This window comes from Corythoichthys intestinalis, chromosome 21 (genome assembly GCF_030265065.1).
Source record: "Corythoichthys intestinalis isolate RoL2023-P3 chromosome 21, ASM3026506v1, whole genome shotgun sequence".
Lineage (NCBI taxonomy): Eukaryota > Metazoa > Chordata > Actinopteri > Syngnathiformes > Syngnathidae > Corythoichthys > Corythoichthys intestinalis.
In genome coordinates, this window is record NC_080415.1 from 29,441,799 (window position 1) to 29,469,600 (window position 27,802).

The 27,802-nt window shown below is 37.8% G+C and overlaps 2 protein-coding genes across 3 annotated transcripts in view; one reads left to right on the forward strand and one right to left on the reverse strand.

Annotated features, from left to right (window-relative positions):
* The window catches only part of dock1 (dedicator of cytokinesis 1), a 271,810-nt gene that overhangs the window by 134,340 nt on the left and 109,668 nt on the right, over positions 1-27,802 (reverse strand). The gene's annotated exons all lie outside the window — the stretch shown is intronic.
* LOC130909795 (inhibitory synaptic factor 2A) overlaps positions 1-27,802 on the forward strand; it is a 70,543-nt gene that overhangs the window by 35,269 nt on the left and 7,472 nt on the right. The window contains exons 3-4 of one of the 2 annotated variants that reach the window (XM_057826652.1): positions 2,761-2,832; positions 15,548-16,103. In XM_057826652.1, coding sequence (XP_057682635.1) covers positions 2,761-2,832; positions 15,548-15,566 — 91 coding nt within the window. In that variant the 3' untranslated portion in view covers positions 15,567-16,103. Of the gene's footprint in view, positions 1-2,760; positions 2,833-15,547; positions 16,104-27,802 lie in introns of those variants that run through there. The other variant, XM_057826651.1, reaches the window with a different exon arrangement.

A 27,802-nucleotide genomic window follows, 5' to 3' on the forward strand; every position in this document is an offset into this window, starting at 1 on the left:
AACAAAGCCAACTGAAAATGTAGTTTATGAATGGAGCCAAATGGCAGCAGTCCACGACGCAAAGTGGCCAGTTGCGTTTCTGACATCTATGTTTGGATGACTCATGGACTTTTAATTTGGCTCTGTAGATGCTTTGATGAGTGGATTCATTATTTAGATTGTTCTTCTTCCCAAAATAGAGAATTACACAACACGGAATCAACAGCACCTCCGCTGGTTGCTGCAAAGAAGCGCACTCCATTTTGCTTCAATAGCAAATCAATTAGCTATCAGCTCAAATGTTGAGATACGACAGTACCGTATTTTTCAGACTATAAGTCGCACCTGAGTAGAAGTCGCACCAGTCATAAAATGCCCAACAAAGAGGGAAAAAAAACATATCAGTCGCACCAGAATATAAGTCGCATTTTTGGGGGAAATTATACTTGATGAAATCCAACACATAGAACAGATATGTCATCTTGAAAGGCAATTTAAAATAAAAATCCAATAGAAAACAACATGCTGAATAAGTGTACAGTATGATAATGTTACGTGACGCATGAACAACGAAATGCGAATGTACTGTCCTCACCAGGATGCTACGGCTTGGTCTTGGCTATACAGTGAGCTAAACTGCCCAAATGACGATGCCGGACGTCCGTATAATTTGCTGACTTTATTTTGGCCGTTGTTATGACACCAGCATTTGAAGCGTGAAACTAAAAATAGAAATAATACGGATCAATTTTGTCCTCGATACCAAACAGGTATGCATCAACATAAATAAATGATAATTAGCTACTATTATAGCAATGACACAAACGGTTAGCATGTGTTTGCTAGCATTAGCACATTCTGATAGTAATAATGTTGAGCTGTGGCCATGGGTTTAGGTTCAAGGTTCAGGTAAAGGACTGCATTTATTTTAACTTTATTTAGAATGATTTTTATTTTTTATTTTAAATTAACATACTTATGTTTCAATTTGCTAATGTGGTTTGAAAAATAAAAATCCTGTTCAATGGAAAAAAGTTTTTTGTAAAAAAAAAACAACAAAAAAACTCAGATATCTCTAAGTCACACATTTTAGAGCTGTAATTGCAATATCTTGACACCGTGATACCGTGATATTTGGGCTTAAGGTTATCATACCGTCAGAATATCATACCGGCACATGCCTCTTGCCAACAATCATCCTGCTTTGTTTCGCAGGGTTACATCAGTAAACCAGCGAGCACTGTTAACATCATATAAGGTGGCATACCAAGTTGCTCAGTGCAAAGTAACACATAACAGCAAAATAGCAAAGGAGCTGATACTGCCTGCAGAAAAACTAAAAAGTGTTCCTCGGTCCAATGACATTGTCGTTTTTGTTCTATAAATTTTTGTTTTTTCGATCGAATTGTTGGCATATTGTCCTCATGACTTAATGTTGCTAATCAATTTGAATTTATCAGTATTGATTTTTATTTTTCAGAATCAAATGGTCAAAAATGTACCTTCAGTGTATCGTTACAGTTTGGATGTGACTTTTTTTTAATTCAGGCAAATTGCTTTAAGTCTTTTCTGTCACAAACATAACAATGTTAATAAAGTTATACTTTATTGTGAGTTAATTTATATTACTTTTTTTAATATTAAAAAGGACACAATATTATGCAGAGGTGTACTTATAATACCGTTTTGGCCCGAATATAAGACAACCCCGATTATAAGACGACCCCCTCTTTTTCAAGACTCAAGTTTGAAAAAAAGACTTTTTGAACACAAAATTATTTTTTATCAAGAAAATTACTGTACATCTAAAACAAATTATTATAACAATATATTTGAGAGAAAAAGCATGTTATTTTGCCTTATTCAAATCTTAATATCTGAACATTTAAATATGTAAACTAAAGTGCAATCACATTCGTGAATGGCTTCTGGTTTTTGAAATGTAAATAAACCAATCTATTGTGATAAAACAACAAAATTGCAATAACTGCATTAACCATCAAAGTGAACTCTAACTGTAACTGTAGTCTTGAAACAAATCTGAATAAGGAAAAACATTGCAATAAAATAATGCAAACTGGTTAAACTTGAGAGTAGCTGAGATCTGTCATGACAGAACATCACTTCAATGATGTCTGGCGCCATATAGCGTCGTGAATGGGTATAACGTGTTGACCGCGAATATAAGACGACCCCTGCTTTTTCAGTCTTATTTCAATGCAAAAAACACTGTCTTATATTCGGGCCAATATGGTAATTTTATAGACAAAAGATACTATTTACAGTGGCGGCAGACAGTTGGGGGAGTGCGAAACGTTTACGTCTTCCTGGGGGGGGGGCTGTGTGTAACAGAAAATATTTGAGAAACCGTGAGCTAAGACAAAGAATTGAATAGCCTCAATAGAAAGTTAAAGAATTGAAATAGTAAATGGGGTTTTGTGTATAATGTGGCCTCACATTTAAACCCCTCACTAATAAAGGACAATAATAAAACGATTAACTGACAGTAGAAAAAATAATTAGCTTCTGAGTTGAGTGTAATTGTGAGCTAATACTGTCAATCGGGTGGTCAGGCTTTGATTAAGCTACCTCTTAGCGCAGCTCGCAGAGTCACCTCTACTACCAATCAGTGAAGCGTCGCTAATGCTCCGACTCCGGGCCGGCGTGACTGCCTGCAAACGAGCGGCAGACGTACACCGGCGAGAAAGCGGAAACGGCTTAACAAGGTCTGTAATTATTACACGTTCACCACTCTCATCTTCCTCTCTCCTTCCCCTGCAGGCTTTCCTATCGCACCGGACAGGACACGGCCAACTGCGACACATGCCGGAACAGCGCATGCATTATTTACAGGTCAGTGGTGCAATTCCTTCAAAGACACAAATCTGCCATTGTTTCCCCTTGAGGGGGAACTCCCAGGTGGGGAAGTGACAGGACCTTGGCGGGGATGACAAGCGTGGAACATGAAGGTTAGGGATAAAGGTTGGAGATAGAATTAAGGGTTTAGTTTCCGTGGCTGGTGTAGGGGTCAAGCCAACTTTAACTAGTGTACATTACACGTTTAAATCCTGAAAATGTCCAAGAACTGACAACCGTACAGAACTCTATCGGTACAGTATACCGATGTTATTAAAGTCTGAACCAATGTCAACATCTCTGCAAGAAAGTTGTTAGTAACCTCTAAAACTTTTACCCTGACAATAACATAAATGTCAACACAAAGATTTTGATAAGCAACTGAGACCCAATCTGGGTGTACATGTCGAGTTTCACTCCACACAAGTCTGATTCTAAAGAGTGAAAAAGAAATTGAGAGGATTAAAGAGCGAAGGGACTGAGATGCGATCGATGAAGCTAGTTTTAGTGGACACTGCTGTTTCACTCAAACAGCCTTTCGCCTCTAAATAGTAATTTCAATCTTTTTTCTCCCCTTTCGCAGTAAGTCCCTGACTGAACAGACTGATTAGTGCTAAGAGAAAGAAAGGATAGGTTTAACAGGATTAGGTGTTGATTGGTTGAGTAGGGCTAAGGATTAACAGGTAGTTTTAGCAGGAGTTAGGGGTTGGTGATGGAGGTTTGATGTTTGGCGCAGAGATTTGGGTTAGAGGTATCAACAAGGGCTTAGTTTTGGGTTGAGATTCGATGCTAGGGTTGGGGGTTCTGTTCAAGGGTTTGGGGTGTCATTTAGGTTTAGACAATTGGGATAGTTTTGTTTCAGTTGTAGGGTTAGGGATTGGCATTGGAGGTAGATTTAAAGGGAACCTCGGACCTAAAAGACTTGTAGGTAGGGTTGTTCCGATCGTGTTTTTTTGCTCCCGATCCAATCCCGATCGTTTTAGTTTGAGTATCTGCTGATCCCGATATTTCCCGATCCGATTGCTTTTTTTTGTGCTCCTGATTCAATTCCAATCATTCCCGATAATTTTTCCCGATCATATACAGTACATTTTGGCAATGCATTAAGAAAAAAATGAATAAAACTCGGACGAATATATACATTCAACATACAGTACATAAGTACTGTATTTGTTTATTATGACAATAAATCCTCAAGATGGCATTTACATGATTAACATTCTTTCTGTGAGAGGGATCCACAGATAGAAAGACTTGTAATTCTTAAAGGATAAATGTGACTGTATATTGTGACTAAATATTGCCATCTAGTGTATTTGTTGAGCTTTCAGTAAATGATACTGTAGCCATTTAACTTCTGCCCAAATGCATGATGGGAAGCGCAACCATAACTGCGTCGTGGTATCAATTGATATATCTTCTCTGCGTTGGGAAATAACATAGGGTGTTAAGAAAAAGATCAACTACCTTTCTTCCCCACATTGCTTCCCACAATTATTCTAATTGTTGGGAGAGGGATTGTTAAGGCATTAGCCATTTAAAAAAAGGCTCCAAAGGCTGGCAAAATTCACTCTACTCATTTTACTCTGCCTTTTAGTTCTATATACTGTATGGGTAAAACGGCGCCATTATAGATTGAACGCGACAATGCATGAGTGGGTCGTGCAGCGCATGCGTTAATTGCGTTAAATATTGTAACGTGATCAATGTAAAAAAAAATTAATTCTCGCCGTTAACGCGATGAATTTGATAACCATACCTTAAGCTTAAATTAAAGACTCTGAAAGAGTGTAACACATTATGTCTGTAACGTTAAATACAATTACAGAACGAATTAATTGAAAAATATACAGTATATATATTAAAAAAAGGCACGTCCGATATTTTTTGCCGATTCCGATACTTTGAAAATGACGTGATCGGACCCGATCGATCGGCATCTCTACTTGTAGGCTCTAATAAGCCACAGTTGTTCTCTTTTACTAAAATATGTTATTAGAAAAACATATTATTGCCATTGATTTAAAAATCTATAAATTTAGTACATGTTTTGACCTACGGAGGGAGCCAAGTTTTGTGTGCACAATGACGCGGTTGGGCTGGACTGGGAGAATAGCTTTGCTAGCTAGCAAGCAAGTGCTGCCTGCCTACACAAGGGAGGTAACACTGTGAAAACAAAGTATATTGGTTAAAAGAAGGCTTATTCCTAAAGACACCTTGTTTGTTGTCAGAAAATGTGGAATTCATTCTACCAGTGTACATTTTATTGTATTGTTGAGAGAAATAAGTACTCCCTTTAAAATGGTTGATGTTTTTGCACTATCTTGTAAAAAAAAAAAAAAACAAATAAATAAAAGCAGCTTAAGCTTTTTGTTGTATGGGCATGTTTCCATCATTCCTGTTGAATCATAAGGATATTTTACAGTGCCCTCCATAATTATTGGCACCCCTGGTTAAGATGTGTTTTTTAGCTTCTAATATATTTTTTTATTCAAATAATATGGGACCTTAATGGAAAAAAAAAAAGAGAAAAATCCAACCTTCAATACAAGTGCATTTATTCAGTGGGGAAAAATCCCACATAAAGAAATAATTATTTGACATCAAATAATGTGTGTCACAATTATAACCCCTGGTGTTAATACTTTGTGCATACCCCCTTTTGCCAACAAAACAAGGTCTTGGGACTGAGATGGCCATGGGAGGAGCTTGATTTTGTGTCTGGTGAACCATTTCTGTGTAGATTTGGCCATATGTTTAGGGTCATTGTCTTGCTGAAAGACCCAGTGACGACCCATCTTCAGCTTTCGGGCAGAAGGCAACAGATTTTGATTTTAAAAATGTCCTGGTATTTCAAAGCATTCATGATACCATGCACCCTAACAAGGTTCCCAGGGCCTTTGGAAGCAAAACAGCCCCACAGCATCACTGACCCACCCCCATACTTCACAGTGGGTATGAGGTGCTTTTCAGCATGCGCATCTTTCGTGGCACGCCAGACCCACTTAGAGTGTTTGGTTCCAAAAAGCTCAATCTTGGTCTCATCTGACCAAAGCACAAAAGTTGAAGCCTGGGACCGTGTATGCCTGGGGTGGGTCAGTGATGCTGTGGGGCTGTTTTCGCTTCCAAAGGACTTGGGAACCTTGTTAGGGTGCATGGCATCATGAATGCTTTGAAATACCAGGACATTTTAAATCAAAATCTGTTGCCCTCTGCCCAAAAGGTGAAGATGGGTCATCACTGGGTCTTTCAGCAAGACAATGACCCTAAACATATGGCCAAATCTACACAGAAATGGTTCACCAGACACAAAATCAAGCTCCTCCCATGGCCATCTCAGTCCCCAGACCTCAACCCCATTGAAAACCTGTGGGGTGAGCTGAAGAGGAGAGTACAGAGGAGAGGACCCAGGTCTCTGGATGATTTAGAGAGATTCTGCAAAGAGGAATGGCTTAAGATCCCTCTTTTTGTCTTTTCCCATCTTGTGAAACATTATACAGTTGAGACCTTGTTTTGTTGGCAAAAGGGAGTTGTACAAAGTATTAACACCAGGGGTGCTAATAATTGTGACACACATTATTTGATGTCAAATAATTATTTCTTTATGTGGGATTTTTTTCCCCACTGAATAAATGCACTTGTACTGAAGGTTGGATTTTTCTCTTTTTTTCCATTAAGGTCCCATCTTATTTGAATTAAAAAAAATTATTAGAAGCTAAAAAACACATCTTAACCAGGGGTGCCAATAAGTATGGAGGGCACTGTAAATAAATAATGGACATAAACTTGTTTGGCTACTTTATTAATCAGTAATGTACGATGCATCGATAATTGTGATAATCGCGATAACCGTGATCATTGTCAATACCGTGATCATCATTCAAAAATCGAATCGTAGCGCCCTGAATCGTAATCGAATCGAATCGTGGGGTGCCCAAGATGGCACACCCCTAAAATATAGTAGCCGGAAGAGGAAGCATTGGGATCTAGGGATATGTGATTGCGTAGTTTTTTTGATGGGTCAACACTACCTCTACAAAAATGGACACTTCGGTCCTTTAGGTTTTTTAACAAAGGTGAATATCATGTATTGATGAGTTCCCGATCCCGCTGATTATTATCCCTGTCCCGTCCGGATCACGAGATTAATAAAACTTTGATTCCCATCCCGTGAGAGTCCCGCAGGAATTCTATGACCCGAAATAATTAATGCTCAAGTTCGAATATGTGTTTAAGTTCGATGGGTAGAGCTGCATTGGGTGCTATGATTGGGGATTACGTCGAGAGTTTCGTTTTGGGAGCTTTAAGTAAGGGTTTGTCTCGGGTGCTTAGGGTTTTTTTTTTTTTTTTTTTTTTTTTGGGTGACAGGTTACTATTGGGGGTATAGTTAAAGTTTGCCATTCGGAGTTTGAGGGAGATTTTTTTTCTCCCTTAACAAGCACTGACCGAACACACACACACACACAACAAAACAAACAAAGGCTTGAACAGCAATGTGTGGGGTTAGACTTGGTGTGTCGCGTGCGCTGAAATAACGTCCTCCCCCGGAGGTGAACAAAGTTAAAAAGCATTGGCGCGGGAATGCGACACGAGCAGCATTACGGCGTAGATGTGAAAGACACAGCAAGAGAACAACATAATGACTTTGGACAAGTTAGTGACACGGAAGCTTACGAGGTGTTATTCAATGAGTCAGTACAGTGTTTCATGTTAAATCTGTGCGATTTAGGCCCGAGGAAGTAACATCCCGGCTCCCTCCGGCGTTCTTACTCTTCATATCTGCTGTGTCTGCTTGAGCAAAGACAGACTGTGACTCTCTGGAGAACACTGCTAACCTTTACTGCAGGCCCAAATTATAATTCCTCTTCAAAACGCGAACAAGTCAATACTGGGTGTCCTCTTTTATATTTTTGGCTAATGGGAAAGTGCAAATTGATTTATGTCTGACCATTAACTTGAATGCTCAAAGAAGGGGAGTAAAGTACAATTCAATATCTTAATATTTTGCGACAATCAGGATGAGTGAGTGGGCACAAGGAAATGCAAAAATGGTTCCACTGTGACTCTGCCTTGTTAAAAAAATAAATGGAGCTGAGTGTAGTGGTACAAAATCGGATTGTAATTGGACTATTTCAGGTAATTAGAGTGACAATGTGTCGTAACTGGAGTAAACCAAAGCGAATTAAAGAGTGACATAAGATGCATCAAAACTAAAATGTGTTAATTCAATCAGTGTTGTAGTACTTTAAGTGATGCTAATTATCCAGTTTCATAATTGGATTTAAACACAATAAATTGAGTCACAAAGCAAAACCATAACTTCACTGAACTGTATCGTACTACGATGACTCAAAACATCGTGACGTGTTTGGAATGAATCGTCAAACATCAGAATGACAATGACAAGCTAAAAATGTGTCTTTGGTAGACCAAACATAATGTTACGTGAGCGAGTGACAGTAACGTTATATTTATTAGCGCTGAGAAGTCAACTGCTTAAAGATGGCGGCTGTTTACTAACGCTGCCCAGGCGTGGCAGAGTCTGTCATTCCGCATCTAGTTCTAAATGCATGCTATATCTATGAGACGCCCTCGGACATTACCTGCTACCACACTAGCATCATGCGGGCGAAGTTTTTAGCGGCTGTCGGCTGCAGTAAGTTTTTTTTATTGCTTCTTCCTCTACGCACGTGGCGTCAGCACGTTGTCCCGCATTAAAAGTAGTCCGGGCAAAACGTGATGCTTAGAGCTGGCAAAATTAAACGATTCCTCGAGGTGAATAAAATTACTCGGACCAGTTTTTAAACTCGAGTTACTCGAGTTGCTCGAGTATTCGTTTCAGCTCTACATCAAAGTGAAGTCTAACTGTAACTGTAGTCTTGAAACAAATCTGAATGAGGAAAAACATAGCAATAAAATAATGCAAACTGGTTAAACTTGAGAGTAGCTGAGAGCTGTCATGACAGAACATGGCGTCAATGATATCTGGCGCCACCTAGCGTCCTGAATGGGTTTAATGTCTAGACCGCGACTATAAGACAACCCCCACTTTTTCGGGGTTATTTAAATGCAAAAAAACACCGTCTTATATTCAGGCCAATGCGGTAGTTGTTAGTTGACATATTATCACAAATGTGATAAAAAATATTTTAAAAAGGTTGAAAAGTTACCTAGTGTTGCTCTATGTATGTGCTATGTAACTTGTAGCGTTAGCAGAGCATTCTTTTAAGCTCTTGGACAACTTTTTTTCCCTTTTACATTCAGTTCAGTGCATTCCAGGTGGGTTTAATAAATTGAAAATAATGCTAAAGTACTATTCCTGCTGAGATGTATAGTCATCATGAAAATGGTGACGTCCTTGCAGATGCTACAATTATGTGCTCCTCTGGCAATGTTCATTTGAAATTGTTGGAAACCTGTTTGGACTAAAATTTAAGTTTATAGACAAAAACATTTTGAGCAACTGTCAACTAAAACTAGACGAAATTTGTTTTGAGTTTTCTTTGCCTAAAACTAAACGAAGACGAACGCTTTTTGAAATGACTAAAATATGACTAAGACTTAAAAGAATTTTCGTCCAAAAGACGAAAATTAAAAGGGCTGCCAAAAACACCGCTGTCAGTCTAACTCACAATACTGCAGTAAATCATATCCGTTTCGCAACGTAATTTTGCGTTGCATCAGAATCAAAATGAATTGTTAAGCAGCTACATGTTAATGACATCTTAATTATAATCTACCGGTATTATAAAATCTAATCACATTGAATCATGATCTCCATTTAAATGAAAGTCATTGATTTTAGTTGGCGAAAAGTCTGGTGTTTGATTGCCGTTTTCACAAAGCAATTCGCAATTACAGGAAGGATTTGTTCAGATTAGTTGACACGCTGTTCAAACAACACTTCTTCGATCTGCCACAAGCATTTGAAACACTTCTTCCCCCTGAAGAACAATAGAATTCCACGTAAGACGCTCATTTCTCGAAAATTGACCCGGGTTTTCCTTTTTCGAAAGCCTGCGCGCTGCATGGAAGACTGTGTTGATTTAGAGAAAATGGTGTTGATTGGACACAGACTCAAATATAGAAAAAGCATTGATGCAGGCGGCAGGATTAAAATGGAATCTAATTACCTCCAGCTCCGTGAAAGCCACCTCTCTGGAGGTGGAAGAACACAGGAAGCGGGAGGAAGCCGAGCCAGGTTAGCAAGCGTAGCCGTGACGGAAAACAAAGTGCGCGTGGGCAGCATAGCTGTCATGTAGTCATTAAAGTCAATCGTATTGTTATTGGGGTGAATCGTACAATATCATCGTTTTAGTAAATTAAAAAATAGTTGGGGTGTTTTGCTTTGCAACATAATTGGAGTAAATTGTATGATATCATATCTAGTACGATTACTTGATTTACAGCGTGCGATTTAGCTCTTTTGTTACCATTTACGGCGATAAGCCTGCCAGCAATTGATCGGTTCCAATCCTCCCAAGCAAAATGAATTGCACGTCCAGAGTCGTCAATGGCATTGAATTAAAAGTAAATAACGACCTGTTTTTTTTCCTATTTACCGTAATTTTCAGACTATAAGCCGCTACTTTTTTAGTGCGGCTTATTTGTTCTTTTATTTGGGTTAACATGTAACACTTTATTTCACAGCGGCGTCATGAGACTGCCATAAGACTGTCATAATTATGACGGGACACTATCAGGGCCATTAATGAATGCTTCTATGTCATTAAGTGTCATCCGGCAAATTATGTCACCAACTCCATTTATGTCCAGCTCCTATCTTTTACATTCAAAAGTGAGATCATTTGCCGGATGATACAAAATGACATTGTCCAATGTGTTACCAAACTAGCAATTAATGAAACAACTGGAACAGCAACTGAAGAAATAATAAGCCCAGAACATGAATTTTGATTGTTATTTACATCTGTAGCGCTGCAATGCATGCTAGGAGGCATGTTGGAAGACAAGTGTTGACAGCAGGTGGCAGCAGAGGTTGACTGTCTTCCCCAAGGGAGCAGTGATGGCCAAATGAAGCCTCAAGAAGCAATAAAGCTTTGCAGCTAGGGCTGCAGCTATCGAATATTTTAGTATATATATATATATAATATTTCGATTAATCGATGGACTAGTTAATTCAAATAATCGAGTAATCGGATAAGCAACATGAAAAATTAAAACATCTGAGCTGAGCCTCAAACGATATAATTTTTTTTAATGATCTGTGTACAACAAAAGAACAATTGGCTAACTTAGCTAGAAAAAGTTTGCTAGCTTAAATGCTATAATTTTTTTTTTTTTTACAATGCTCTTAACAAGTGGTTCAGACACATATTCCCACAAAAAACGGCTAAATATATCTACAAATTAAATCAAGAATGTATTAAAAAAAACATTAGCTCAAACATTAGCTCAAACAAAAACTTAGCTTATGTTGGGCTTAACAGGGATTCAGCCATGTGAAAAGAGGCAGACCAGAGGGCAGTGTATCCACTCTCATCAATAAAACTAAATGCAAACACTTTCAAAATCAACCATTACAATGCCGCTTTAATTAAACGAATACTCGAAGCAACAAAATTTAGTTCGAGTATTTTTTTCTAATCAAATACTCGAGTTAATCTATTAATCGTTGCAGCACTATTTGCAGCAATTGGTTCCAAGCTTCATGGTGGTTCATTTGGTCTTATGACAGTCTTATGATGCCGCTGCCAAATAAAGTGTTACCGGTTAATACTTTTGGTGTATATATGCCATAATAAAGTGAGGAAAGATGCGTCTTATAGTCCAGTGCAGATTATCTATGAACAAATGCTGTTTTTGTGACAAATTTGTTGGGTAGTGGCTTATAGTAAGGTACACCTAATTGTCCGAAAATTGCGGTACATAAAGAGGCAAGAAAAAAAAATTTAATCAGCAGCACTGAACAGGACATTTGTTTGATTTGTTTACTGAGAAATACTTTTACGACCTTAAAACAGTACAGTTGTAGACTACAGTTAAGTCAGGAAGCTGTAATAAAATCTTGTTTGAAGGAAATAATCATACATTTTGTTTTCATTGTAACTTACATGCCTGAAACAACTTCAAGTTAAATTGTGAAGCAGTGTTGTTTTTGGCAGCCCTTTTAATTTTTATATTAGTTTTAGTTTTTAGAGGAAAATACATGTTAGTCATAGACATATTTTAGTCATTTCAAAATGGTTTTGCCTTAGTCTAGTTTTCGTTGATGAAAACTCAAGACTAATTTAGTCTTATCTAGTTTGTGTCGACATTGACTCAAAATGTTTTCATCTGTAAAATTCAAAACTTTTAGCCAAAAAATGAATAAAGTAATGTTTCTAACAATTTTGAATCCACACGGACAAAAGAAAACATATTGTAGCGTCTCAAGGACAACGCCAAAGTCCTGGTGATAATACACACTCAGCAGCAAAACTACGTCATTTTCAATTAATTATACACACCTGGATACCATGTACTGTGTGTAAAAAATAAAAAGTTGTCGGATAGTTTAAGAGGATGCTCACCATTAGCACTAGCCTAATGCTAACACAAATGCTATGCTAACGCTACGAGTTACATTTAGTGTTCAATGATCACTCAGCACAGATCTTTAAAAGCTAAAGCAACATTGCATATTCTGTCATGCTAAGATAAGGAAACAAATCTGTGGGGTGGTGGGGTCACAGCACGCCACATGAGTGACACGACCAGACACTGTTACGATGCAGGCTAACTACAGATAAAAATGTCACACATTGTGAACATGTGACGGAAACTATGGCGCATTTTCGTCTCGTTCTTGTCTCGTCAGACGAAAACTGGCATTCCTCTTGTTATGTTTTAGTCTCCCATGCTTGTAGCTCGTTATCGTCTCAGAGGCGTGCGAAATTTCCGATTCTTAGATTATTCGTTATTCGGCCGTGGAATATTCGAGAACGATTCACAAACATCCAAATTCCGATTATTTAATTATACCTAGTAAAGCGGAACATAAAACACAGTCAGAGCGGTCTTCGGGATGCAATGAGGAACGGACAAACAGCGCCCAGCTGCTAGTTGCTACAAACATACGGCCACATAATGCTACGGTAGACATCACATAAATATAGAACTACCGGTAGATGCGAAATGACAGACTTGCCAGCGTTAGTAAACAGCCGCCATCTTAAAGCAGTAGAATTCTCTGGACAGCTCTGGTGTCATGAACCTAATTAACTTTTCATCTAAAATACTTCTAAATCGGCAAAATCTTGACTTGAATCTATCTTTAAATGATGATGATGATGTTGATGCCATTGACGGCCATGGACATCCAAATTTTTTCCCATTCATTTTCAGTGGCAAAAAATCCAATGTCCCCAAATCAAAAAGAAATGACCACATATCAATTGGACGTGTCCCCCAAATATCCCCCCGATTCCATTGACGGCCATGGTCGTCCAAATTTCCCATTCATTTCCAATGACATTTACTTTGTTTTATGCCATTGACGGGCATGTTTGTCTATTCTATTGATGACAATATACTTGGATTTCATTGACGCCTACGTAAGTCGATGCCATTGACGGCCATGGATGTCCAAATTTTTTCCCATTCATTTTTAATGACGAAAAAAACAATGTCCCCAAATGACCTGATATGACTAGGCCACGCCACCAAATGTCCTCAAATGACCTGATATGACCAGGCCACGCCCCCGAATATCCCCAAATGACCTGATATGACCAGGCCACGCCCCCCAAATGACCTGATATGACAAGTACACGCCCCCCCAATGTCCTCATATGACCTCATATGACCAGGCCACGCCCCCAAATGACCTGATATAACCAGGCCACGCCCCCAAATGCTCCCAGATCAACAGGAAGTGACCTGATATTGTCCCCAAAATGTCCCCAAACCAACCCGGGCGGGGCTAAGATCTGTACACACGGCAAAGACCCAGAGTAATTTCTCCAGAAATTGCAGTTTCTAGTTGAAAAAACTGATTTATCCGATAAATCGTTTAATTTATCGTCCGATTAATCGATTATAAAAATATTTGTTAGCTGCAGCCCTAACAAAACCAAATCCTCAGTAAATAACATGACGTATACATAAACCGATTACTCCAATCATCGCAAATACTGTATAATCAATCATTATTTGAAAAGCAAAAAAATTGCTTGCAGCAGCAGCACTATTTGTCATTAACTTTAATGTACTGTAAGTGAATTGCATCATCATTTGGGCGAATCATCGTATTTTATTTAGCATATACGTAGTACCAATCTATCCCATTGTAATTGGAGTGACTTGCATTTCATGGGAATCTTTTTTTTTTTCCAACATAATAAATCAGACCCATTGTCTGGAATACCCTTTTGTCTTTGGGCCAAGGAATTCATCATGACAAGTGCAGCATTTTTAACACGCGGAGAAAGGACGCCACATGCCCTCCACGTAATCAATATATTTTGAAAAGCGGAGCAACGGCATAGCGAACGAGTCCGAGGACTTCAAGCGGAATCCATAAACACAGCCACCCTTTGCCAGGTTTAACTTTTCCCCCTTTTGAAGATTCCTGAACCATATCGCCAGAATGCGTTATCGCCTCCGTGCAGCGCGGCCGATGGGAAGGGATTCGGCACTTTTAATACAAACGTGCGTGGCTTTGAATCCGAATGGGGGAGAAGAGGGATGAAAAGATTAGCGGCATCCGTGGCGTATCGTGAGGTGATGTAATGCATCAAGGTGTGGAGAGGGGAGGCTTGGAGAAAGAAAGAGGCTGAACGGAAAGTCAATGAACAGATGAGAAGATTCCAAACCACGTTAATGGCTTTTTTCCACATATTGCAAAAACGTGGGTGAGTGTTTCCCCGCTATATTCCAACAAGTTGAATTTTTTTTCCCACCAATCTCGTGAAATATTTATGTTTTCCTATTTCATGGCCAACACTTGCTTTGGTTCTACATCAAGAATGTCAAATTATTTCTTGGTGCAGACTAGACAAGTGCCGATTGACGGTTTCAAGGTATACCGTGGTATGAAAACGTCAAGGTTTCAGAACTGCAAAAATTTTCCGTCATACCGTCTAAGGGTGTGACAAAATATCGAAATGGTGATATATCGTGATACTTTGTATCCGAAAAGGTTATCAATATGCTCTTGCCAAGAATCGAGATATTGTTTTGAAAAGGTGTCAATGTCTAAAAAAAAACAAAACAAAACAAAAATGAACCAACAAGTTGCTTCCAAAATCTTCCACTATAATAGTGTCTCAGTTAACTCTAAGGCTGCATTGACGGTGCTCGACGCCCAATCCATATAGACTGGGAATGTTCGTTCATTCGAAACCAGAGCATTCACAGTCATTCTGTCCGATTTTCAGGGCATTTACAGGTCACTTGCTGTTCATTTTAGGGCATTGACAGGTCATTTTCTGTTGAGTTTGAGTCACTGCCTATTCATTTGGATGAATCCCAGGTCATTTCATGTTCTGTAACTCTAATTAAACAGGGAGAGATCCATAAAATACCCCAAAATCAGCAGAAAGTAACTGAAAATCAACAACTAAATGACCTTAACATCAGCAGGAAGTAACTGAAAATCAATGACCTTAACTCATTTGCTCCCAAAAACATATAAATACGTTCTATTTTTAATTGTTTCAGTGTCCCAAAGACGTATTTATATGTCTTTTACGTTTTTTTTTTCCAAAAGAGACATCTCTGGATTCTGATTCAATTTAGCTGCAAAGCACAAAGCTGAAAATCCATTTTAAAGCAGTAAAACTGGCCACTGGAGGGCAGTAGCGCATTTGGTAAGACCCGCAACCCTATTTAATGGCAACGAACGGCCAAACCGCTAAACCGAGGTGCCGGCGGAAGACGACCGAATGGCGTCCAGGATGCCAGGCGGCGGACGACCGAGCAGAACAACCTAGAGGATGCCTGGGCTGCCAGGCGTTGGACGACCGAGCAGAACACCGGGACCCCCAGTCCACAGAGACTCAAAAAAATCCATCATTATGAGACAGGCAGCGATGAGGGAAAAGTTTACCTTGCTGTCGTGGCCACAACAGCGTCATCTCTCAGTTAGGTATGTGTAAATAAAATGTTACTTTGCTATCAAAAGCTCTATTTGTCTTGTTGTTTATGTTATTTTGTAAAAGCAAAACATTATTCAGATGTTTGGGATGCAACTAAAGCAAAAAATAGCTGTGTTAAAGTCAAAGTTATGTCTGAAATGTATGCTTTCACAAAAAGCTTAATTTCCGTTTTTTCATCAGAAATTGGAAAATTGCTCAAACCAAGCTATTTTCTAATGCTGATTTCTAAAGAATGGAAAAAGAACTTTAACTTTTTCTTTTTACAGCTGAAAGAAGAGAGTGTAATCTTTCTTTTGGTGGGTCCATGTTTTTATAGCAATAGAACAGAATTTTCTGTGGGCCTTGCAAAATCAGTCAAAATCCAGTAAAACAGCCGGGAGCAAAGGGGGTTGCACCGGTGAAAATGGCTGGGAGTGAATGAGTTAAGGTTTTTTTTTTTTTTGTCTCCATATTTAGAATCCTGCATTTAGCAATTTAGCACGTTTAGCATGGACAAAAGCTGGTTAGCATTAAAAAAGAGAAAATGTAATAATGAAAGCCATATGTGATTTAAACATAAAACGCAAACATGTTTACTTGATTGCTGGATGAGGTTTTAGGAATGAATTGATATTAATGTACTTTTAACCCTTTAATGCCAGCAATATGAAGCAATTATCAGAGAATCCCAAAATTTGAAAAATAAGGTCCTAATGAAACATTTTCTTCAAATTTGTAAAAAGAAAAGTCAGAATAAATATGTGTAATAAGCGCTCAGATATCTATAACCCTTGCTATATCCTATTTGTTTTTTTCATGGAACCTGCAGATGCATGTGTTGACTTGCATCCATCCTTTTTTTTTTTTTTTTTTAAATGTCAAAACTCTGAATTAGTCTCAAAATCATGAAATTTTAGGTGTATCAAATGTGATACATACGGAAATATAGGGTTAAGTCCATTCTGATTTGGGTTTTTTTCTAAAGTGATATACAAATATTGCAAAAATTGTCTTAAAGCGTCATATCGGGATTAAATCAAACCCGTGACCCGTGAATCGTGATAAGAATCATTTCGCTAGATATGAGGCGATACATACCCCTACAGAGAAGGGAATATAAATTGAAAGTCGGCCACACAAAATGAAGTGGTAAACCAGATCCGACCCCCAAGCCTTAAGTTTAACACCTGTGCTCTACGTAAATCTGCAAATTTGGAGGATACATGTTCCAAGTATTTTCATTGCACTGAAATGTCTAATGTGATAAACATTTAGTCAGTTAAGCACCCAAGAAAACAGATTAAAGCGATTACAGTTAAGGATTGACGCCATTATTTACCATAAACTACAGTCTGACTTATCAACATTATTTTGTAATTATCCCTCACCATTAAATAGCAAATCCGATGGGAAACTGTTTGAACGAGCATTAACTGAAAAAAAAAACCCAACAAAATGAGACCGAATTAGGAGGGAAAAAAATCAATTCAGCGAAGCTAAGAAATCTATTAAACTCCGCCAAAGGCTGATTAAATTACAACATATTGCCGAATTACAGCTACACGCGGGAAGATGTTGGCTTTGGAGTAAAGGGACGAGTCGGTTACCATAGCGACAAGAGTGGCCATCGGTGCACTCAAGAGGTTCACAGATGAGAAGCGAGGTGCACTGGGGACCAGATGAGTGTGGAGATTGAAGGCAGATTTCAATTTTGGTGTGCTGTCCAGAGGGTTATGACAAACTGGTGGCAGCTCACTAATTGTTGTTAAACTATCAGATACATTTCTGACTTGTCAGAAATTGGGTCCAGACAGTGATCATTATCATACTTCGAAGAACAGTATTGTGGTCGGACTGAATAGTATCAAATTGTAGCTGGAGAGAAACTAATCTAAATTGAAGTGATGATATTTGAATTATACAAAAAGTAGGAGTACATCATATTTGAGTAAATTACACTGTTTTGTAGTTGAGCATCAAATCGTCCAATTATAAGAAATCTTGTCATAGTTGAAGTGACTCGTATCTTCCTGTACTTGGGCTGAATGGTAAACATACAGTGATAGTAATTTTTGGACTACTGTATTTTTCGGACTATAAGTCGCGTTTTTTTTTCATAGCTTGGCCGGGGGTGCGACTTATACTCAGGAGTAGGGATGGGAATCAAAATCCGATTCCAATTCCGAACCGGTTCCGAGTGTTTCGAGGCCTCGACATCATAACGAAAAAGCCTTAACGATCCCTTTAACGATCCCTAAAGACGCATATTGCGTCGTGACATGTCTTGTTGTCCAGACGCATCAAACTAGCATGGCGCCAAGAACCACTCGCTCCAAAGTTTGGCTACACTTCACCAGGAAAAAGGGGGAAAATGAAAGGTTACGATAGTTTAGCATGAGCATTGCCGGCGTAAACATAACAATGACAGCACATAGGTTCGAACGCCCTAAAGTGTGTCTTCACTTCACGAGGAAAAATTACAACAAAGCGGTCATTGCAAGGTGGAGATAACTGCATCGGGAGGGAATAGACTGCACTGTCCTCACCGAGACGCTAAGGCTCAGTCCTGGCTATACAGCTAGCTAAACTCAAAAATGACATGCAGAAGACGTTGGTAAAGTTTGCTGACTTTATTCAACCATCACTTGAAACTAAAAATAGAAATGAAACAAATCATTTTCGTCCCCAATAACAAACAGGATTGCATCAACGTAAATCAGCAATGATTAGCTGCTAACACAGTAATAACAAACAGTTAGCATGCGTTCGCTAGCATTAGCACATCGTTTAAACCACTACACAACTGGATTTAAGTGTCCGATCGCGAGTGGAAACACACAACAACAACACAGAAGATGATACATACAGGCGTTGCCTCTGTAGATATTTTACTAACATTAACAAAGAACGTAGGCTCGTGGCAGTGTTTCACTTTCTCACTAACTCGCTCACTCGCTTGGATGCGGCATTTCTTCTTCTTCACGTGAGCGCGTTCTTCTTCGCGTGAGGAAGCGCAAGAGCGCCACCACTTCAGCGTGAAAGCACCATAAAAACTAAAAGGCATGCATTTCAATATACTGGTAAATAAAAACAGGGGTCCCCAAACAACGGCCCGCGGCTCCATATTTGGTCCGGCCCCCTGAACAATTCCAGAGAGCATTTTGAATTTTTTGTGTTTTTTTCTCCCTCAGTAGTGTTATTTATTTCCTGGCCTTTTTCAGTGAATAACTCAGAGAGGGTTATTTAGTTATTATCTATTTAATTAATAGTGCTATTATTAGTTATTATTATTATATTATATTATTATTTTATTTACTTTTGTTCCGTGAATAATCCACAGAGCGTTATTTGATTGTGGCTTTCTGAAAAACAATAATTTTTTTACATTTACGCACTCCTGCAATTGTCACACTTTTTCTGTTACAAACTGACCCCAGCCTCTCATCAGAGAAGGGAAAAGTTATGTGGCCCTCACAGGAAAAAGTTTGGGGACCCCTGCTTTAACACTTATGCCAAAGGCAGAACAACGACCTATATGCCAATAAATACCAATATTTTTTATTTCTATTAGAAAAATGTTTCAGTAAAATGTTGCACATTCTTGTGCATTTGCCACTTATTGCCACACTTAACATTGAGGCTTTGGGCCTCTTTTGACCTCGTTGTGAGTTTGTAAGGTTGTGACTTCTGATTAAACAAACTCGATGCCAATCAAAATGTTTGTTCTGCTTTTTCCCGAAATTAGAATCGTTAAGAGAATCGATAAAAGAATCGAATCGTTAAGCAATATCTATAATGGAATCGGAATCGGAAAAATCGTATCAATTCCCATCCTTACTCAGGAGCGACTTATGTGTGAAATTATTAACACATTATTAACACATTATGAGTGTATTTTGTCCCTCGACCGACGCAGTAGCTCCCTGTTTTTTTTTTCTTCCTTTTTTAGACTGGGTCTATTGTGATTCACGGTCATTTGAGTGCTGGCTTCACAGCTTAGGAGACCACTGATAGTTTGTGTGTTGTGACTAAATATTGCCATGCAGTGTATTTGTTGAGCTAAAGTTTGACCAAAGTCTGCGTAAGTTTTATGTGTATTTTGGATAGCTATTTTGATTGGGAATGCCAGCTTTTCTTTTTGTGAACATTTGTTTTTTTGAGAGATGGGAATATTATTTTTGTTGTACTTTCACTAAATGATACTTATGTTTGTTGTGAAGAAGTTGCCAAAGCTTATGCCAATAAACGGCGCGGTCCAATGAACGCCTGTGTCCACTGCCTTTCTCTGCCTCTTAGCTCTCAAAATGTGCAAAAAACGGTGTCATTGTAATCTGTTTGAGGCAATGCATGAGCGGGTTATTCCCTCAAGGGTCAATTCTTGGACCAGTCTTATTTAACATCTATATGCTTCCCTTAGCTCAGATTATGGATCAGTATGACATCTCCTACCACACCTATGCAGATGACACACAACTGTACATTTCTGTGTCCCCACATGATTATAGTCCCTTAGTCTCCCTGAGTAAATGCATTCATCAAATCAATGCATGGATGTGCCAGAATTTTCTCCAGTTAAATGTGGAGAAGACAGACGTGATCATTTTTGGGCCAAAAAAGGAAAGGTCAAAGATAAGCAGGCACCTTAGCACAATGTCACTTACAGCTACAAATCAAGTCAGAAACCTTGGCGTAATTATTGACTCAGACCTAAAATTTGATAGCCATCTAAATTCCGTCACTAAATCTGCTTATTACCACCTAAAAAATATAACCAGAATTAAGGGGCTTCTAACTCAACAAGACATGGAAAAACTTATGCATGCATTCATTTTCAGCAGATTGGACTATTGCAACGGTATATTTACGGGTCTTGATAAAAAAAAATCAGTCAGGAAGCTGTAGCTAGTACAGAATACTACAGCCAGAGTCCTCACAAATACAAGGAAGCTGGACCACATTACACCGGTTTTGAAATCGCTATACTGGCTTCCAGTGAGTCAAAGGATAGACTATAAAATACTACTGCTCGTCTACAAAACACTTAATAGCCTTGGACCAAAATACATGCTTGATTTGTTAGATTCCTATGAGACATCTAGACCCCTAAGGTCGTCTGGATCCGGTCTCCTGCATGTTCCAAGAACAAGAACCAAGCAGGGTGAGGCAGCATTTAGTTATTATGCTCCTCACCTCTGGAACAAGTTACCTGAACGTCTGAAGTATGCTCAAACTGTTAGCTCCTTTAAATCAAGGCTATAAACGCTTTTGTTTAGCACTGCATATCCATAACTGTCTATATATTTCAATTTACTTGCTTTCTATTCCTCTTGTGCTTATCTCCATTGCTGATTTCAATTATTATTATTAGTAGTAGTTTTTGTTTTATTTTTATTTATTTATTTTTATTCTATTTGTGATTAAATGCGATTTTTATGCATAATTTTATTTCCTATTTTGATTGTCTTGGTTTTTACGTTGTATTGATTTAAATGTGATTTTTATGATCTTCATGTGATGTAAAGCACTTTGAATTGCCTTGTGTTGAATTGTGCTATATAAATAAATTTGCCTTGCCTTGCATGCATTAAATGCGTCAAATATTTTAACGTAATTAATTTAAAAAATTTAATTACCGCCCGTTAACGCGATAAATTTGACAGCACTACTTTTTACATTAATTATTACAGTGGTTGCTGCTGCTGTTGCTGGCTAAAAAGAACATCTAACATCTCTCTTCTTCGAAGCGGGCGGAGGAGGCGGCATGACATATTTCTGTCGGGGCTGTTCGTGTGTTTATGTGGGGTGGGGGTGGGGCCAAGTCATCAGCTAATCAAATGTGCGTTTGAGGGACAAAAATGGACCAGCACATTCAGCAAGTGAAAAGAGGGAAATGTAAGTCCAAACATTACGAAAATGATTCCCTTAATAACAGTAGGGTCAAATCTATCCTTACAACAGTATGTGAAGACAATCTAAAGTACCTACTTAACTGAACTCATTATATAATGCAAATAAGGCTGCTTAAAAGTTAGTGGGGACAATATGAGCATCCTGAAAAGTTGGCAGTCTTCTGTCCCTACCGTCCCGATGTAAACCTCCGCCCTTGATTTAAAGAGATGGTTTGATTGATGGACTTGACACAATACATCTATCATTCAAAACACGTGGGATTAACACTAAGGTCAAAAGTCTGCAGAAGATCCAACAACAGATTCCAAAGAGGGTAGCAAGCATTTAAAATAAAATTTTAAAAAAACGACGCAGCCGACTTGATGACATTTAGACGATGATAAGTGGGCCAGCTGATAAAACTCACTGAAATGTCCTTTTCAGCAGCTTTCAAAAGAAGGGATGATCATCTTTTTTAGCACTGCCATATCCAACAAAAGACTCCACAATGACCTTTACTTGCTAAGAAACCCATTTACTAAATATAAAAGATTTTAAACAAAAAATCAAGGTACACCTGTTTCTTAACTCATTCACTTCCATTAACTGTGACAGGCGTCCGATCCCCTCCCAGTTCAAATGGATTAGACGCAACTAGGGCTGCAGCTATCGAATATTTTCGTAATCGAGTATTCGACTGAAAATTCTATCGATTAATCGAGTAATCGGATAAAACTTTTTTTTTTCCCCGTAAGGAGCAAATATAAATCTACACGAGAAATCAAGACATTTCATCTAATTTTGAACCATTTTGAGTCAATCAATGTCTTTATTTTCGATGTACGTTGTTGAAAACGGCCAACAATTGTATCTCAGAAGTGACTAGAGGAAAAAAAAAACGTTTTTACTGTTTTCCCTTAAATTTTTTTTAGATCTTATAAAATTAAAATAATAATAATAAAAAATAAATCTTATTTCTTACCTAAAAATGTCATTACGCTTGACAACACACTAGAGCTGCAGCTATCGATTATTTTAGTAGTCGATTAATCGATGAACTAGTTAGTTCGAATAATCGATAATAATCAGATAAACATGAAAAAATTAAAATACCTGAGCTGGGCCTAATACGGTATAAAAAATAAAATAAATAAATAAATAAATAAATAAGGATGTACATATGGACAACAAAAGAACAATTGGCTAACTAACATAGCAAAAGTCCACTAGCTTAAATGCTACAAAATACTAACTTTTTTTTTTTTTTTAATTTAACAATGCTCTCAACAAATAGTTCTGACACATATTCCCAAAAAAATTGGCTAAATATACCTTCAAACTAAATTACGACTGCATTAAAATATATGAGCTCAAACAAAAAACGACCTTATGTTGGTCTTAACAGAGAGCAGCTGGATTTGGCCAAGTAAAATGAGGCAGACTAGAGGGCAGTGTATCCACCCAACTTAATGGAACTAAATGCAAACACTTTAAAAAACAAACCATTACAACGCCACTTTAATTAAACGAATACTCGAAGCAGTAAAATTTAATTCGAATATTTTTTTCTAATCGAATACTCGAGTTGATCGATTAATCGTTGCAGCACTAGACGCAACAATATGCTATATCAACGAAAATTAATATAAAAAAACCTGAAATGAACTTTTGAGTCTTCGCAAGAAAATAATTACTCCTAGCCTCGAACGGAGCGCAACAACAGTCTCAACAGTGTGATAGGCTTTCCTCTGAAGAGCAAGGAAAAGCCTATTATGGTGATAGTGTGTGGGTACGTATGAGTGATCTCCGAAGAAAAGGAAAAGCAGAAAATGGCAGAAATAGATGAGAAAGTGCCCCTCGGAGCTTTAGCACAGACACAATTAAAGCTTTGTTAGCAATGAAAGGGCCACAGTCAAGTACTTTTGCGGCGAATCCTCATTAGCCTCTGACAAACACGCCGCGTCATTGATCACACCCGACCGACACTGTGCGCTAATTTGAGCTCTTGCTTCAAACTTTGCAGCTTACGTGAATAAACTTTATTAGTCTTGACTCTTATCTGGATTAGAGCCAGCTCACTCACAACCCTAGTGAGGATAAGCGCTACAGAAATGGATGACTGGATTGATTCCCCAAATGATCTACTGTTATTGATCCACACGTTAGTGCATAAATTCCCATTATCTTCAAGTGTTTCCATAATAGCTCTCCCATTAGCTTTACAGTCGCATGCAGACACATTTCAAGGATACAAACTTGGACCAACTTCGCCTCAATTGATTTCTAGCCCTTGTAATTAAGCGAGCGTGATTTATCTCTAATTGCTAAGACGTCTCGGCCTTGAATGAAAAAGACCTGAGTCGGGGGAAATGCAAAGTGGCTGGCGTGGTCATTGTGGGAAGTCATCCATTTTGGTTGAAAGCAGACATTTTAGGGTCATTTGGGCCATTAGCAAGGGTCCTTCAAAAAGATTGTTAATTTTTGGAATGGGACAATATCAGGATATCGGTTAAAAAGTCATTATCGGACAACTCTAACCATGAGTAGTGCTGTGAATTTAAATTTTTAAAGGGATTTATTGACAGTTTATGGAAATAAAGAAGGAATTTACCAAATTGATTGCTCAACCAGCTTTCCAACAGGTTCCATCATGAGAAATTCAAGACTATTTAAGACCTTTTAAGATCACTCAAAAAAATGCCAATGCCAATTCAGAGTAAATTTCAGAATATTTCTCAAACAAATGTGAAATGTTTAGCTTCAGGTTGCAAGATATTGACAACTATTTTTGTCAACTTCATTCAGGGTTTCCCTCACACATGAAAGATTGTGGCGCACCGCCCCTCCAAAATAAAAGCCGCCATGCATTGCAAATTAGATTGTTTTTTTAATTTAAAGATACATTGGTAACTAAAGATGTCCCGATCGATCGGGATGGTCCGATCACGTCATTTTCAAAGTATCGAAATCGGCCCAAAAATATCGGACATGCCTTTTTTAATATATATACATATATATATATATATACATATATATATATATATATATATATATGAGTTTTTTTTTTTTTTTTAATTAAATACTTTTCTAATTGTATTTCACGTTACAGACAAAATGTCTTCATCCAGAGTCTTTAGTTTTGGCTTAAAGTAGGGCTGTCAAATTTATCGCATTACGGCGGTAATACGTTAAAATATTTAACGCAATTAACGCATGCGCTGAACTACCCACTCACACATTGTCGCGTTCAATCTATAAAGCACCGTATTACGTATAAATATAGCTAAAAGGCAACGTAAAATAAGTAGAGAGAATTTTGGCAGCCTTTGAAGCCTTTTTTTAATTGGCTAAACTTACAATCCCTCTCTCACAATTAGAAATATCGTGGGAAGCAATGTGGGGAAGAAAGGTAGTGGTTGATCTTTTTCTTAACACCCTATTTTATTTCCCAACACTGAGAATATATTAAAATTGGTACCATTACGCACAGTCATGGTAGCACTTCCCATCATGCATTTAGGCAGCAGTTAAATGGCTGCAGTATCATTTACTGAAAGCTCATAAAAATCCACTAGATGGCAATATTTAGTCACAATATACAAAGTCACATTATCCTTTAAGAATTACAAGTCTTTCTATCCGTGGATCCCTCTCACAGAAAGAATGTTAATAATGTAAATGCCATCTTGAGGATTTATTGTCATAATAAACAAGTACAGTACTTACGTACTGTATGTTGAATGTATATATTCGTCCGAGTTTTATTCATTTTTTTATAATGCATTGCCAAAATGTATATGATCGGGAAAAATTATCGGAAATGATTGGAATTGAATCGGGAGCAAAAAAAAAGCAATCGGATCGGGAAATATCGGGATCGGCAGATACTCAAACTAAAACAATCGGGATCGGATCGGGAGCAAAAAAACATGATCGGAGCAACCCTATTGGTAACACTTTACAATAAGAGTCCCTTAATTTACATTAATTAATGCATTTTTAGACAATAACTAATGTTGAAGTAACATTACAATAATTAATATAATTGCTTATCTAACATTTATTAATATTTTAATTAACATGAGTTAAAGCATTAGTTAATGCATTAGTTAATGCATAATCAGACAGTAACTAATGGTTTGGTAAAATTAAAAATATATATAGGCCTATACAGGTTTAGGGTTAGTTAACTTAAGCATTTATAATTTCTTAGTTAAGGGACACATGTGGTACACTTTACAATAAAGGTCCAAAAAGAATTCAGTAATGGTTAATAAAGGTTAAGGGTGGGGGGTATTTAAGCATTTATAGTTTCTTAGTTAAGGGACACATGCTACACTTTACAATAAGGGTCCAAAAACCATTCAGTAATGGTTAATAAAGGTTAAGGGGGGGGAGAACTTAAGCATTTGTAATTTCTTAGTTAAGGGACACATTTGCTACACTTTACAATAAGGGTCCAAAAAATATTCAGTAATGGTTAATTAAGGGTAAGTAATCTCTTATGAGGTACGTTCACGTGAAATAATACCATACCTAAGGTTAGGTTAGCAGCACCCAAGAGCAATGTTTCTCATTTTAAAATAACAATCACTTACTAGTTCCAGTATACATTAATAACTATTTATTAATGCACCAATGTATATGTGAATTAATGTTAAGTAATGTATTGTATATATTATATATTATAAAATAAGCTTAAGGCAGCTTTCGTACTTTTTGAACCAAAATCCACCGTTAGGTCGTGTGTGTTTGTGAATAGCTCCTCTTGATGTGGGCGGCCCCCTGCTTGAAGGAGTTACGCACTGCATGGCCGAGCTGACCCGTCAATAATCATGATGTCTATAATTTATAATTTGTATAATTTAACAATACGTTTATGCTGCTATATGCGCCAGTGTCAGAAACCAGTTGACCTTTTGCATTGCGGCCACCTGCCGGTCAGAATAATTCATTGCATCTATTTTGCGACAGTTTGGCTCGCAAGTCATTTACTTGCACAGTGTTGTGTCTGTCTGTCGCATTGACACTCGTGCTCTCTGCTACGTTTCCGCCTCGGAAATATATGTCTGTAAGTATTTTACGTTTACTGCAACCTATTGATGCGCAGTACTTGCATACCACTGTGGAGAAAAGTCATATGTACAAAACTTTTTAAGTCTTGTTGTTGTATTATAGAAGCCATCCGATGTTCCAGGCTAGTAGTGGTAGCTCAGTCAAGTTGTGATAACTATATAATAGTTGTGTATGTAAGTGTGTTGGACAGTTTGTAGTGTATTGAGTATTGAATAGGTGTATGTTTCTGTGTTATAGTTTCACATTATAAAAACAAGTGACTTCACATAAAGGCAAGAAAAGACCAAGCCTTGTACATAGTTTATTGCCATTCAGTGTTAGCTGGCTGTCGGGCAGTGCACAAGGAAACGCACTGTTTTGGGCAGTACAACGTCTAATTAAATATATATATTAAAATATATACTATTTTTCGCACTATAAGTTGCAGGGTTTTTTTTTTCATAGTTTGGCTAGTGCGACTTATACTCTGGAGCGACTTATGTGTGAAATTATTAACACATTATATCATTTCACATGTTATTTTGGTGTTTTGGAGTGACACTGATGGTTTGGTAAACTTGTTAGCGTGTTCTTTATGCTATCGTTATCTGAATAACTCTTGATAGCTATGTTACGTAAACTTACCGGCCGCGTTCGCATCATACTCTACACTTTTTCAGCATGTTGTTCTCCATTGTATTTTTATTTTAAATTGCCTTTCAAGATGACATATCTGTTCTATTTGTTGGATTTTATCAGGTAAATTTCCTCCCAAAATGCGCCTTATACTCCGGTGCAACTTATATATGTTTTTTTCCTCTTCATTGGGCATTTTATGGCTGGTCCGACTTATACTCAGGTGCGACTTATAGTCTGAAAAATACGGTAGCTCATTATTTACGCACCATTCGGCAGAAATCGTCTGAAATGACACTTCAAAACCA